The following is a 15748-nucleotide window of genomic DNA, read 5'->3' on the forward strand; positions in this document are numbered from 1 at the left end:
ATTTCTAAATTATTATATTCATATATCATGTTTCTTCTTTAGCAGGCACTTGATAGCCGGAAGGTCGCTAGCCCAGAAGGGCTATTAATTTCGTTTTGGCATTTTGCGTTAGTTTCACTATAAATATCTGTTCACTTTTCAAATTGTTACCACGAAATATTTGAGCCCTGTGCTATATTTAAAGAAATTAAATAATGAAGAATCTGCGTAAATGTATGTTTCTCGCATCGCAATAAAACAACGGCACCTATAAGCCATCCAATTTTGAATGGCGTACGTCTAGACTCGAATATGGACATCTGGAAGGCCGAATTTGGAATTTGTTATTATCGCTTTCACATTTTGTAACACTTCAACGAATTTTTTATTGACAAATTCAGCGATTTCAAAGCGAGCGATTGCAACACTGTACAAAAAAAAAAAAAAAAAAAAAAAAAAAAAAAAAAACATTAGCGCGAAACTGTGTATCGGAAATTCTAAAGATATGCTATTTTAAAATTATTTTGCGATATTGCTCTTGAATTGAATTTTATAGTTTTAAATGCGAAGAACATGATATTTAATATATAACGTTAACAAACAAGACGTTAAAAAAAAGCTCATTCGGGCGTTATGTAAAATCCGCAAGCTTTCAGATTGTATTTCTTTTTTGGTATTTTGTTATTCCTTTTTCTCCCATAAATGGCCAAAACTGTGTCCAATATTTCTGTCTTCTAGTTATTAGTTTACATTTAAGATTATCTTTGTGTCCAGTCGATGTGTTTGTCGGCGGAAGTTTTCTCCTCTTCGAAAGGGCAAGGTCTTGAGTTACGCATAAAACCTAGACCAATCGGTTCTCAATCTTTTTCGCCCCATGCACCCCTTTCCCCATTGCTAGACGATCCTGTCCACCTTTATCCTTTCCAAAATTCAAAAAATACATATACATTTATTTAAATCTAGATTATTTTTAGTGTGGTTTAATTATAGAAAATGCCAATAAATGTCAAAACTAGAAAAAAAAATAGTTTTTCGATATTCATAAACTAAGTAATTAATTCTAAGTGTAATTGTAGTATCTATGCTGGTAAGGATAAACAGTCTCGAGAAGTTGGTGAAAAAGTTTGAAGGTTATGAGATCTGCGAATTTAACTCCCCGAAATTTTCTTGATCAGAATTTGAACAGGGAGGGAAGCTCCCAAGGCTCATGATCACCGACTAATCGATCCGTTGCTTTAGCTCATGATTATTCTTGCTTATTTGCTCAAGGACTGTAAATAAAGAGAGGTTCTTTCCTTAAGTTTACGGAATGTTCAGCTATAATTTTCTAAGAGTAGTACGTGCTTCTCCAATTTATTTCATAGAAAACCACGTTTAAAAAAATTTTAACAATATAATGCTTCTTTAAACATCTGAATTTAAGGCAAAAATAAAAGAGAAAGAAAAAGAAAATGACATAAAAGCATTTTTTAAAGAAATTAGAAATGGCGTACCTAATGAAGTGGTAACAAAAGTAGACATGAAGGATAAAATATCTAATTCGAATTATGCGTGACTAAAGTGAACACGAAGAATGAAATATTATCTCCACATGCATCATTCTAAAAATATTCGAATTTCCTGAAGCGGAAAATTTCCACACTTGGAAATATGTATTAAGGGAAATTGCGTATCGCGTGGACAGTAACAATAAAGGAGGTCTAACTTTAGGATGTTCTAAAAAAGGACTGACCATCTGAAATCTTATAATTTCTACATATTTTTATTTTTTATGAATTACAATTTTTTCCAAAATGGAAACTCAAATATTAGAAATACATACCCATGCATTTGTTAAAATTATGCAGTGTAAATATCCTACCTTTCACAAGCACTTTCTTTTAAATGCATTCTTTCTGACAGTAGTTAAAACCTCGTGCTGCAGCGCTTGAATACATGTGCCTGTACCACGCGTACAGCACAGCTATTATCCTTAAGTTGCGAAATGTTTGAGGCTTCACAGATGTTGAATTAACGGACGAATTACGAAATCTGACGTTGGATTTACTGTTTTGTTTATCAATAGCTTTTTCGGCAGTGAAAAAGTACAGGGACTGTAATTATTATAGAAAGTCACATAACGGCTGTCTACAGGAAAGAATGCTGTTGTGAATGATTTTTTTAAGATGTAGAGTCATTAGGATTTTTGAAGTAGGAAACACGAAAAATGAGCAATGCCCTCGTCGGAACTCGAACCGGACCTCTCGAATACGCGCCGAGTGTGTTGCCGTTACACCCCGAAAGTATGCAGAAAGGAAAAAGAAAATACCTTGTAAGGAACTACATTTCATTTATATAATACATGGGGGAAACTACATTACGAAAACCCTCACGCGGCTAGCCCAATAGCGCAGATTTGGATCCAGGTTGAAGTACAAGTATTCAGCTATTTTACAGCTCTATCGCTGGTAAGCCGAGGAATACGAATAGAAAAACTGATTTAATTTAATATTAATAAACTTTAGAAAAAAGTCTGACGTTTCGTGGATTTCGGATTTTTCTATATAATTTCTCTATGTGATTCGAAAATATTAGTAAGTATCTGGCATGCTATGAGATCTTCTGGTGACTTTTGAACAACCTACACTTCATCATTTTTCCATTATGTCCTCTAATTTTTATTTCATTTCTCAGTGAGCATAGTTCTTAAAAGACAAGCAAAAAAGGCAACAGCGGGATAAAATAAAAACCATTTAATCGGTATGCTTAAAATTGATCCAAGAGGTTGGTGTAGCATTACGAGACCACATAACAAACAATAAAGCAAAGGTATACAAAAACACGTGTATTACGACATCACGTCGTGAAAGACCAAATGGGTCGGAAGTATGTTCAGTGAAAACTCGCTAATAACGGATATGATACCCTCTAGCTTAAATACATGCTTTACAGCAGTCTGGCAAAGTGTCATTGATCCCTTCTCGCCCATTCCTGTAGTAATGCATGTCGGAGCTCGTGGAGGGTGTCTGGCAGGAAACTGCGATCTGATATCCATCTTCCCAACATGTCTCATGGATTCAGGTCCGGTGATCTAGCAGACCACGGCAGATGTGAAATGGTTTAATTCCCCAGATAATTCCGCATCACTCGAGCTCTATGCAAGCGAGCGTTATTTTCAAAAATATCGCGTCGGTACCCAATGCAGCGATAATAGAACACACAAGAAGATGCAGAATTTCATCGCGATATCGGACGGCTGTGACGGAACCACCAGGAATCACATAGAGGTTGGTGCAACCGGTCCGTTGCTATCCAGCTCATACAAGTAAGCCTCTTCTTCTGTAAGGTCTCTTTCGACGATGTTTGACGCCCGATAGCATGCCCCTGTCTCTCGCCATATCATTACCTTTCGGGAATTATTCTGGATGTTAAATCGAGAGTTATCCGTAAAGAGTGCGTGGTACCACTGCTCTGGTGTCCAACTGCGATATTCAAGGGCCTAATTCAATCGCGCCCTGACGTGTGATTTGGACAAAGGAACACAAAACACAGGTCCTCGGGCGTACAGTGTCCCTCTTCATGCCACCGGCGCGACACAGTTTGCCGGATATGGGCCGTCCAGCAGCAGAGAGATGCGGCGCCAGCTGTCGTGCTGTTAGTGATATGCGGTGTCGTGCACATATCAACAGAATGCGACTGTATGAACATTGGAACAAACCTCCAGCGTCCGGATTCATATTTTTTGTTACGTTTTGTTTATATTTACGTTTATAAGTAATATTTTCGAAAATGAGAGTAATTAAAAACAGTTTCAGAGAGATTATTGGGCAGTCAAAGCAATTTAGTTCTCTCCTTTCATTCGATGATCGAACATATCGTTTCATTCGAGAATATCCAAAAAATTACTTGAGGCAGATCATTGCAGATTAAAAACAAGGGTTGAAGGTTAAACAGGACACAAGTACGTTGGTTGGTCATTATAATTAAAAGCATTATTCGTTATTCGATTCGTTAGAGATTCGGAGGCTTAGAAGTATTAAATAACAGTGGAATAACAAGTTCTCGACACAAGTAATGCTTAAATTTTAAAATGTAAAATGAATTCATTTTTATTCCGGTAGCATTTATAGTATCGACCTTGAAACTACGTTTCTTTTTAAATGATAACGAGAATATTTTTAAATATGCAATTTAATAAATATTTTGTTTGAAATATTTTCTGAACTTATTTTCATTCTGTTTTTAATTTTCTCACCCTATAAAAACAACCTTAAAAAATACGACTTCCTTTCGTTGATCTGGATTCTTTTCAGCATATTTTGAAAATAACTTAACGCTTGTATTTGTCACACATTTATAACAAAATAGTTCCATACTAAAACTGAATTACGACTTATAGTATTTTAACGGTCTAAAAGTTCCTGGTAGGAATTTAATCGATTTAAAGTAAAATTTAAATTTTGGAAGTTTTAAAATAAAGTAGGATTAGTATTTTAAAAATGTATTGAAAAACTTTTTATCGTGGTTATGTTAAAGTCAGTTAATAAAGTAAGTATGTCATGCGCTATACATAAATACTATACATGCATTATTCATTGCAGCGAAAGAGCCACAGAATTTTATTTTATGGAAACTTAAATCCAAATCAATGCTTTGTTTCTGATTTTTTTTTCATTTTATCTAATTAATATTATCATGTAAAACTAGTTGGTTATTAGCTGTTGATTATGCTTCTTATATACTTTTTCTGGTACTAAAACCTTGCAATTATTGGTTTAAATCAAATAGCAGCAGTAATTAGTAAATAGGCAAAAGTTTAAATAATAAGCACTAATTTAAACCTTTTTGAACCTATCTGAAATAGATATGGAAAGAGAAATACGTGAATAAGTGTTCACGTGTATATGTGAAAAAACTGAGAATTTTGGCTTTTTTAAAATTTTGTTTCTGTTAAAAACTGATAGACAAAATCGGTTGAAAGAGAAAGAAAAAAAAGACGATCTGAAAGCCTTCAGATTTTACATTACGCCCAAAAGAGCGTTTTTTTAACGTTTTGTATGTTACCTATATTTATTAAATATCACGTTCTTTGCACTTAAACCCCATAAAATTCAATTCAACAGCAATATCACGAAATATTTAAAAACAGCATATCTTTAGAATTTACGATACACAATCTCGCGAGCTGATTTTTTTTTTTTTTTTTTTTTTTTTTCCGGTACAGTGTTGCCATTGCTCTCTTTGAAATCACTGAGTTTGCTAATCAAAAATTCTTTAAAGTTTTACAAAATTTTAAATAGATACTAAAACAAATTTGAAATTCAAAATTCGGGCTTCCAAGTGCCCATTTTCGGTTGGAGGACTACGCTATTCAAAATTTGATGGCTCTAGCTACCGTTGTTTTTTCACTAGGCGAAAAACAATCATGCAGTCATACAGATTCTTCATTATTTAATTTCTTTAAATATAATACATAGCGATAATATTTGGTGGCAATAGTTTGAAAAGTGAACCAACGCAAAAAGTGAAACGATGCAAGACGCCTTTTTGCAAAAAATATCCCTTTGGGTCTAACACCCCTTTGGGCTAACAAGGTCAATGCATGTTTTTTGGTACAAACTGGTTCGATTTTAGGAATTTAAAGGACTGCCATCTAGCTCTTTATGTATGACCCTTAATTCACCTTCAGAATTAAAGGAACTTGCATGCATAAAGTAAAAATTATATTAATTGCTTAACCAATATTAATTCTTATAAAGCTGTTATTTCTAAGTCAAATGAAAATCATCCAGGTACTTGAAGCACAACAGATTGTATAAAATATAATAAATCGCTATAAATAAAAAGTAAAGTATTATGTAAACATTTATTGTAAAACTTACCATTCGAATGTGCAGTTTTTAGTTCCAAATATAAAACGACACCCATTGGAAAATTGATAAATAATTGCTTGAAACTAAGCGAAAACAAAGCCATGTTGCTTTGTGGTACTTCTTCGACAACTGTTTGAAGCCTCTTTAACAAATATGAGAAGAGAAGCCATAAATTTTTCAAAGTCTACAACCACAACTGACATATAACTAATTGTTTTGTCGGTCTTCCGTTGATTCGCGCTCAGACTCATAAAACAGAGCGAGGTGGAAGAATGTATTGTACGAAGTTGTGGTTGACTTAGCCTCTGCGACACATCAAAACAAATGACACGGATGAGTTAATGACTAAGTAATATTTTTTTTAGCTAACCCTGACTTGGCTGTTCACATTCACCTGCAAATAAGAAATGAAATGCTTCCAAGACCTTGCAAAATGTTAGGCAGAAAATGACAGTGTCTTTTTGTGAATTCTACCGTTACAGAATTTGCAGGGCAACGTGCTTTGCATAACGTCCAATTTTCACGGTCCATTGCAGGAGTAGATTTGCTTCATTTCCTAATTCTTCGTTTTGAATTTCATCGTTATCTTCTTTAGACTGCAACAATATCTTATACTAAGTCTGTTTTCGAAGAATATTGCATCGATAGATATGTTTCCGTTCATTTTGTTTGCTTAGTAATACGTAAAACAGCTTTTGGATAACATTCCTAGAACTTCGCGAAACCAAATATTACCCTCATAATTTTCCTACCCGTTTATAGAATAATTAGTAAACTTGATAGCCGTAATTTTTGTCTAAAGCTTCTTAATTGATCGCATATTTTAAGGGGCGCATCCTGATGATCCTAGGATTAAAAAAATATATTCATAATTCTATTGATTTTTTAAAAAATCCTTTCATTACTATCATTATCTTGATTTTCCTGAAGTTTTATACGTGTAGACTAATAGTCTTCCTTAATATTCGAGTGAGTAAAAAACTTGCATAACAGTCTGTAAGCAAAGATGAGTGCTCTCAGCCATTTTCTGATTTTATTCCTTGATACTTGCCTTAATACCAACAAACTTTCACTTCTGATGTCTAGAAAAATCATATGCACATCTAGCGGCATCGAGTCACCAATTCAAAACAGGCTTCAAAATCCTCCCTCAAATGAACTTCATTATGGATAATGTTTGTTTGTTCTGGTGTCCATGAAGTCAGTTAGATGGTACCATGAGCGGTACAGACCACTTTAGTTCTCTCGAAGCAATTTTCTTCATAGAGGTCTTCCTGTGATCAATCACTAATTTGCTGCACTGAAGCCAAGATGGCGGGGCAGTAAAAGACGGGGTCTGGTCCAAATTCGATTGCATGACAGTTTCTGCAGACATTGTAGGTTCTTGTTTTGTCTGGTAAGATTTTCCTCCCTTTCAAAATGAAATGGCTGGAAGTTCGGTCCGAGGTTCGGATCCCACGAACGGGCTGGGCTGGCTGCATGGGTGTTTTCGTGGTTTTTCCCCATGTGTAACGTGTATACGAGCCGGTTTCCCTTAGAAAGTCCTCCACGAAGGCATCCCTCCCCTTAGGCAGATAGCCCTTGAGGCTTTGCCGTAATCACACACACACAAAATGAAATGGATAATGAAAACGAAATATTAATTAATAATTCCTAGCTCCTTGGCTACCTGTCTTCTTCTTAATTTTGCTTCTATACATAGCGTCATACAGACTTGGAGATGAGTAGCTAGTTTGGCTTATGGCCGGTCGATGGCATGAGTGGCAAAAGTCAGCCATTTGTGAGTTAAAATTAGTTTTTGCTGTTTAATAAGGTGAAAACAGCGTGTGGAGCAGTTATCTGTCCAGTAACATTCTACTGCAGAACCTTTTTGAAAATAATATTAAAGTACTTGTTGATATCCTTTGAAAAAAATCCCGGCATTTTACTTAAAAGCTACTTGAGGAAAAAATTTCAAAATTTATGTGCATTTTTTAAACTCTGTAAAGAGTATGGTCTCAAAATTAGAAGCATTGTAGAGACATTAGGTTAATTGGAAAAGCCGGAGAGATGACAAATTAGCAACTGCCTTCGCCGGGAATCGAACCACGGGCGAATTATTAATTAATAATTCCTAGCTCCTTGGCTACCTGTCTTCTTCTTAATTTTGCTTCTATACATAGCGTCATACAGACTTGGAGATGAGTAGCTAGTTTGGCTTATGGCCGGTCGATGGCATGAGTGGCAAAAGTCAGCCATTTGTGAGTTAAAATTAGTTTTTGCTGTTTAATAAGGTGAAAACAGCGTGTGGAGCAGTTATCTGTCCAGTAACATTCTACTGCAGAACCTTTTTGAAAATAATATTAAAGTACTTGTTGATATCCTTTGAAAAAAATCCCGGCATTTTACTTAAAAGCTACTTGAGGAAAAAATTTCAAAATTTATGTGCATTTTTTAAACTCTGTAAAGAGTATGGTCTCAAAATTAGAAGCATTGTAGAGACATTAGGTTAATTGGAAAAGCCGGAGAGATGACAAATTAGCAACTGCCTTCGCCGGGAATCGAACCACGGACCTCTGGAATACCGGCCCAGCGTGCAGAACCACTACATCACGAAGGAACGCTAGGAAAGCGTGAGAAATACCTTATAGTATAATTTCTTAAACTGCCTTTTCTATTAATTTTAGAATTCGATTAAGATTACTGCAAAAGTGGAGTTACTCAGACAAGCTCTTTTATTGAAAAATATACTAGTATATATACTTTCCTTTAGCGGCATCTAGTTAGTTTTTGTAATCAATAAATTTATCAAAAATTACAAAATTGTAAAATTATGAAATAATTGCAAAAGCATTTGAAAGCGCTATTTATACATTTATGTCTTTCGAAGCGGGAAAAATGAAAAAGTATGCTCAAGCCAGTATTCGAACCAGTAATCTTGTAATTGCTAGCTCAGCATCTTACTACGTCTACCCCTATAGCACACTCGGAGGAGTGCTATGATTCTTCATAAGGCTTTTATTAATTATGTAAGCTACACTAAAGGTTAAGTATCAATGTATTGTGTTAATCGATATTTTTAAATTCACTTTATCTTCTCACCCCTCGATATTTTTTAAATTCACTTTATCTTCTCACCCCTCGATATTTTTTAATTCACTTTATCTTCTCATCCATCGATATTTTTTTAATTCACTTTCTCTCACCCCTTTCAATTGCAGTAATACTAAGGCATATAAATTAATATTTCTGCACGGATAAATAAACACTAATAGATCGTTTTCACACTTTTTAGACCATGAGAGTAGTTTCTGAAATCTAGACCCGTTTCGAAGGCTAAGTAATCATAATTAATTAAACTTATTATACAGTTTTAATAAATTTGTAGTTTCCTATTATAACTATTTCTGAAGTGCTATTTAATAATCTCCTTCAGAATTTTATTCCGGTATACTTAAGATTAATGAACATCTAGTAACTAACTTTCTGTATAAGAACCTGCATTTTCTCGACTACTGAATCAAAATTTCACGAAAATATATGGTTACGTGTTAAATTTTGTGCACAGTTAGATGATTCTATTACACTTATACATATTTGAAGCTGTTGTATTTTTCTGAACGGGAAAATCTAGAGAAGCAAAGCTTGCCGGAAAAGTAAGAATACAGGGGGCACATTGAGTAAATAGCTATCTCGCTAATTTGGCGAGATATTTCTGTCGATTAATTTTTATCACCAAATTTGGTGAGAAATCGACAAATCGCGCCAGCGTGGCGATCTTCTGGTGAAATTTTGGTTCGGTCTCTGTATAACTGTAATGAACATTTTAATTGATGTTCTGTGTAGCTGTAACCGTAATTTGGCTCTTATATAGATTCCAGTGATTTCAAGAAGCAGAAAGTACTAGAAATACCTCGGCGGCCAGATGAAAACCATGCAAGAGCGGAGAAAGGGCATCTGCGCTTATTTGTTACTTCAGTGTGAATTCGGAGTACTAAGGTATCTCCGGGTATGCTTCGCTCTTCAGATGCCTTCAGATGCGCTTTGCATTGTGTTGTGTTTAACGTTCTTAGTAATTTGAAGTGTAGCTACTGACTATACTCTGTGTACAACTATTGTTGTGGAAAGTTCCAGATTTGTGGAGCGTTTCCACTAATAAAATTATTTTAATTAACCTATCATCGGACCTGAGTACATTCATCGGACCTGCGACCAATCATCGCACCTGCGGACGCACGCAATAATTTCCTTCAAAATCAAAGCTCATTTTTTCATAAATACTGAGTTGCCTAGTAATTTGTGTCACATAAGATAATATTATCTTGTTAAGAAGAAAATATAATAATATGATTCATTTCATTTACTAAAAAAAAAAAAAAAAAAAAAAAAAAAAAAAAAAAAAAAAACTTTTATTTCAATAAAACTTTGAATTAATTTATATGAATTATTTAATAAAAAATTGTAATTTGCTTTTATATTAATTGTGCTAAGTTTTAATTGTGGGCATAAGCCATATGTCCATTTCGAATTATGATGTATATTCTGAGTTGACAAACACATTTATACGCCATAGTAAACATTATTAAATCAAAAATAATAAAATAATGTTCTTTCCCTCAGTTGTTTCGATGCAGATTCTTTCCTGATTTCACGGAACTTTTCACAGTTTCTAAACTTTTCGGTCCATTTAATCAAGGAAATGAAACAAAGTAATCAATATTTATGGCATTAGATTTATTGAAATTAGAAAATAATAACATTGTAACACTGAAGCGAAGAAGCAATAAATATTGTTGATTAATTGAAGTCATTTTGCTGTGATGTTTGTCATTATTTCATAAATCATTTTCTACAGACCAATATAATAATTCATTTTTGATTAATTAATTTATTTGCTGAAATTTATTTTCCAATTTAAAAATACATTTAATAATCATTATTCATTATACAATCTACAAATTATCTAAACTTCCAAATTTCTTTGAGTGGTACTAATCTGAAATTAGAGATTTTTTACATTGCATAGCAAAGGTGATATATTAAAGTTGCGTAATTTAAGCATATAAACATGTTCATTAGCTAATAAATATATCATATTCATATAGTACAGCATTAAAAAATACTCCAGCGGGGATTATTTTTATGTAATTGTCTAATATACAAAATACAGAATAAATAAATCTCCTTCGTAATTATGATTAATGATAAATTGATTAAACAATCATTTGGCATCTCGTGCATAAATAATTATTAACATTATTATAATGTACTTGTAATCCTTGAACCAACCAAGGTCTATTTTTTTTCTTTTTTTTTTTTTTCTTTTTGTAGATATGAAGTACATTTATAGAAATACAATAATGCCCCCATATCCTCTGTTTCAGTACTTCCAGTTTTAGCTACGCTTGGTTTACTGCGGTCTAACATAATTTTGAAAATTAATGAAGTAAATGGTTTGCACTTACTAACCCCGTACAAGGTGAGAACTTACTGTCGCATAAAAAGTACACACACCAGTACAAACGCTCCAACTACCGGCTTCCCGTGGCATTCATATCATAAACACAGATATACATGTGCAAATCGGAACGATGCTTCATGCTGTGCTTAGGTTAAAAAAAAAAAAAAAAAAAAAAAAGGTGATTTTTATTGCTCTGGCCTTCTGTGAAACTGGCCATGATAGTATACACTAAAAGTACAACAAATTTCCATTGTTTAGTCAGCCTTTGAGGGTTAAAATAAAACATAATCTCTTATATTTATGAACAAGAAAGAGAACCTGCATAAAATTCAAATTCAGACCGCAGAAATACAATAAAAACCATTCATTTTATTATTATATATAAGGTTCACTTTATTATTATTTTATTGTATCTTGCTTATTCCTTGATATAATAATATACCAATTTAGTTATGTCATATTCAGTAAATTACACGAAAAGCACGCAGTATAGACCTTTTGGTATAATCCACTGGTATAATACAGGTAACCGTGTTAAGATGTGGAAGGTATAGATTCGAGGATACGGAGGCATTACATTATGCTCATTATTTATGAGTTATTTTATAAATATTGTAAAAATAAATACATATTGGCTCAAATACAAAACGATGTGTTTTTCCTCTAAAATAACCGTTACATATATGCTAATATATATATATATATCCACTGGTATATATATATATATATATATATAAACTAATATATATATATATATATATATATATATATATATGTATGTATGTATTAAGATACGTCCAAAACTAAAAAATACATGTTAAAACAAGTTACATGTTAATTTTTACCTTTTATGTTAAAAGTTTATTAATTTACTTAATTTTTCCCTTTTTAGGCAGCTTAATTATTTACTTCTTTTAACATGGTATACGAAACCATCGTATATTTTAACCAATATGATGTATTATACTATATCTTTTATTAACTGCAGCCATATTTAATGTCAAAAATATATCACACCTTTTTTTCAATAGTATGTGATATCGCTAATGGCAAGAAGAAAGCTGCAGTTTGGTCAATATTTACCTGATAGTATAAGAGTTCTTAGCAAAAATATAACTGAAATTAGACCTTCTGTGTCCTATTAGTAATCTAAAGGTAAATGCACCTATGGTAGCTAGTAAAGTAAATGCTATCGTAGCGTTTTAGATTTAAACTGTTAAACTTAAAGCTTCAAAATCTTGAATATGTGTTTTTTAAGACTACTAGATAAGAGTTTATCATCGTTATACATAATTTTTTCAAGTCATGAAAAATAATCATGAAGCATCAATGAGGGATTCAAGACAAAATATTTGATTACCATACGGTTGAAAAGACTCTTTGAAATAAATAAGTGGCCATTTATAATAATCTAATTAATAAGTGGCCATAATATAATATTTATCCACTTAAATAAATAAGTGACCATTTATAATAATAATAATAAGCAAATGAATATTAAATGAACAATAAATAGTTAAAAAATAATTAATCTTGTTTGTAAAAGCTATCAGATAATACCATTCACAGATGAAATCTTCAGCAATAGGTTTACGCCAAGTATCTGTATAGTATTTCAAACTACAATTCGAGCATACGAGGAAACTGTTAGTGCTCTTTGTAAAATAAATAGATTTTTTAATGCATATTAAAGCGTATACTTAACACAGATATTATGATCTTAGATTATTATCTTTATGTAAATAATAATACCACTTGGATGTTTTATCAGATGATAAACATAATCTACATAAGGCGATGAAAAAAAGGTTGTTAGAGGTCTTCAAAGAGAGGTTGCAACCTAAATCTTGTGGGATTTTAATGAACTCCGTTGATATACTCTGTAAAATGCGAGCAAATAAATAAAATCTTCAGATCATGATGTGAAACTTAGTTTAGACCTTACTCTTTGCCATGTCTCTAAACCTTTCGCCTCTTGAAAACGACACTTCACATTTAATATAATTTAGTAGTTGAAGATTACATAATTGAATTATCAGAAGAGGCTGAAGTGGAGTCCTTTTTAGCGGATTCTTTCGAATGTAAATGAGAGATAACTGCTTCTATTCCAGCCCAGGTTTCCTCAGCAGTAGGGATAATCTCCGTCCTGGGGAGCAAAAATCCGAACACCCCTCTGTCGCGAAGTTCGATGGAAAAGCTGTATTTCACTCCAGCTACGTCATATACCCAATCTGATGCGCTGCCACTTGTAGCATCTGAAATAAAAGAGTAAAAATGTTAGAAGAATAAAACTTAATCGTAATTAAAAATTAGGAAACCTTAGTTATAAAATTTTACGAAAGAAAGATGTAGGAGCTTCTTTGTAGATACCATTATACCTTTTAGAGCTGATAAACGTGAGAAATCATTAATTCCCTGGCCAGGATTCAAATCACTGATCTTCCAGTTGCTAGATACTGATTACAATCGAGGACACGTATGAAGTAATGAAAAGTTTCTTTATACATGTACTTAGATGGTGTTCAGGCTTCATATTCCCATCAGAAGTCGTCATTGCATCTGGTATACCTAATTTGCTGAATATTATAGCTTAGTTTATCTTCAGAGCACCTACCATTGGACCTACTATTGGACAAAACATTTTCAACAAGCCTGTTTCGTAATAAAATATTGAATATGTTGTTTGATTTACTGAATGTTCCACTGAAAGTAAAAAACAGAACATATAGCGAAAATATGTTAGACCTAAACAATGTTTGAAACATTGAACTTGTTGGAAAGTAGAAATACTGCAATACTAAATCCTTCAATCTGTCTCACTTTCAGTGAGACTCGAGAATTATTGGCAAAAAGCTCTGAGGTATTGACGTTTATTAAAGTTCAAGTAGTTATATTGCTCTTCAGAATCATACCAGTTTTGGGGGACACAATTTGCAAGCAAAAGCTATACAAAATGTCAGCATCCTTGATGATGTGCTCGTTACCATATCATTTTTCATATTGCTGTGCCGAAAAATAAAATTTTCGAAACATCAAAGTGTTCTGTACTATCGTAAATTCGAAATCTTAAATCGAACCATCGTAATCTGATGCCTCTTTATATCCATATTTTATATGTTACACTGTTTTCACATTTAGAATTACCTTAGAAAAAAGGAGGGCAATATTATAGGGTCGAAAAAACTCGACACTAGAAAAAAGTCAGTTCCATTTGAAATGTAAAAGTTTACATTCTAGGTATGTTCGATACAACTTCCTATGGAACATCCGCTTTGGCTGCAATGTTCCTGGCATCTCGGGAAAGATTGGTCAACTCTTTCTTTTATCAGAGCCAGGCCGTTGTTTCGATTTGGACAACTTGATTTGCACGAAAACATTGTCCGATCTCATAGAACCATCTTAGCAGGAAGGAACAGCAGAGCCAGAGAGACAGAAAACTGGCAGATAAGGTGGGTATTCAGGACAGGTATTTTATGTGCTATCAGATAAATTCATGCTTCTTTGCTCAAAATGAGAGATTGCTTTGAATGTTCGACGGATGCTATATAAATACGCTTGCACTGTAGCATGAATTATACTATTCCGCTGCATATCATCTCATACATTTCTTCTAAAGATAATACGATAGCGCGTTTTAAAAACCAAACTTATTTATTATAAGTTTTATGGACGTGACATGAAGTTTTTACGAATTTTTTAATAGAGGGATAAAATCTTCCTCAAAACGTACAGAAGCAATTTATCCGCCATGAAGTCGAGACTTTACTATAAAATGATCTCCAAAAGCTGAAACTTCAAAACAACAGAGGTTAAAAAAAGGGTTGAAGGTGAAGGGTTATAATTTTCTACAGTTTTTATTTTGACTATGAAAATGTCGTAATACACGCATCGTTGGCTTCTCCGACAGTTCACTGATGCGGTGATCTGCGACGCATTAAATGCGTTTGGAACATAAATTACAATAGAGTCAAATGCTTATTAAAAGCAAACAAATTTAAAACTTAACATAACATTTATTTCAAATATACAGAAAATTATAAAACTTGTTAAATAAAAAATTACTTCCGAAGGATAGTAATAATAAAAAATGAGAATTTTACCCATACTTATCAAGTTTCATATATCTAATGATATGTTTTAAAATATTTTCCTAGCGATAAATCCTAAACATAATTTTTGTAGTAATTATAAAAGCCATTATTTAACTTTTATCAAATAATAATCTACATTAGTGTCCAAAATTAAAGTTATGATCACATTTTTACGATAATTCAAATTAGTTACTGTTAATATTTTTAAAAATGATATGCTTTGTCGGACGCTCCAGGCATTAAAGAAGAACTTTAGAAGAATGGAAGTTCGAAGTTACTGCACGCTATGATAATTTTGTTTTTTGTTTCGTTTTTATATCACAACTTATTTACCTCCTCTTTTTCTTATGTTACTGTTTGCTATTTTATAGTATTCGGCATCTGTA

The 15748-nt window shown here is 32.9% G+C and overlaps 2 protein-coding genes and 1 long non-coding RNA gene across 3 annotated transcripts in view; 1 reads left to right on the top strand and 2 right to left on the bottom strand.

The window, feature by feature from the left end:
• Nucleotides 1-6206, bottom strand: part of LOC118192697 (uncharacterized) — a 43758-nt gene extending 37552 nt beyond the window's left edge. The window contains exon 1 of the mRNA XM_085811446.1: nt 5841-6206. Within this exon, the coding sequence (XP_085667572.1) occupies nt 5841-5934 (94 nt within the window). The 5' untranslated portion in view covers nt 5935-6206. The remainder of the gene's footprint in view (nt 1-5840) is intronic.
• Nucleotides 1-15748, top strand: part of LOC146998650 (uncharacterized) — a 123192-nt gene that overhangs the window by 104864 nt on the left and 2580 nt on the right. The window lies entirely within an intron of this gene.
• Nucleotides 11423-15748, bottom strand: part of LOC118203884 (carboxypeptidase B-like) — a 61550-nt gene continuing 57224 nt past the window's right edge. Inside the window, exon 11 of the mRNA XM_035376186.2 lies at nt 11423-13526. Within this exon, the coding sequence (XP_035232077.1) occupies nt 13291-13526 (236 nt within the window). The 3' untranslated portion in view covers nt 11423-13290. The remainder of the gene's footprint in view (nt 13527-15748) is intronic.

The sequence above is a fragment of the Stegodyphus dumicola genome, chromosome 2, assembly GCF_044657685.1.
Source record: "Stegodyphus dumicola isolate Sdum_Otavi_A_Nest chromosome 2, ASM4465768v1".
NCBI classification, from domain to species: domain Eukaryota; kingdom Metazoa; phylum Arthropoda; class Arachnida; order Araneae; family Eresidae; genus Stegodyphus; species Stegodyphus dumicola.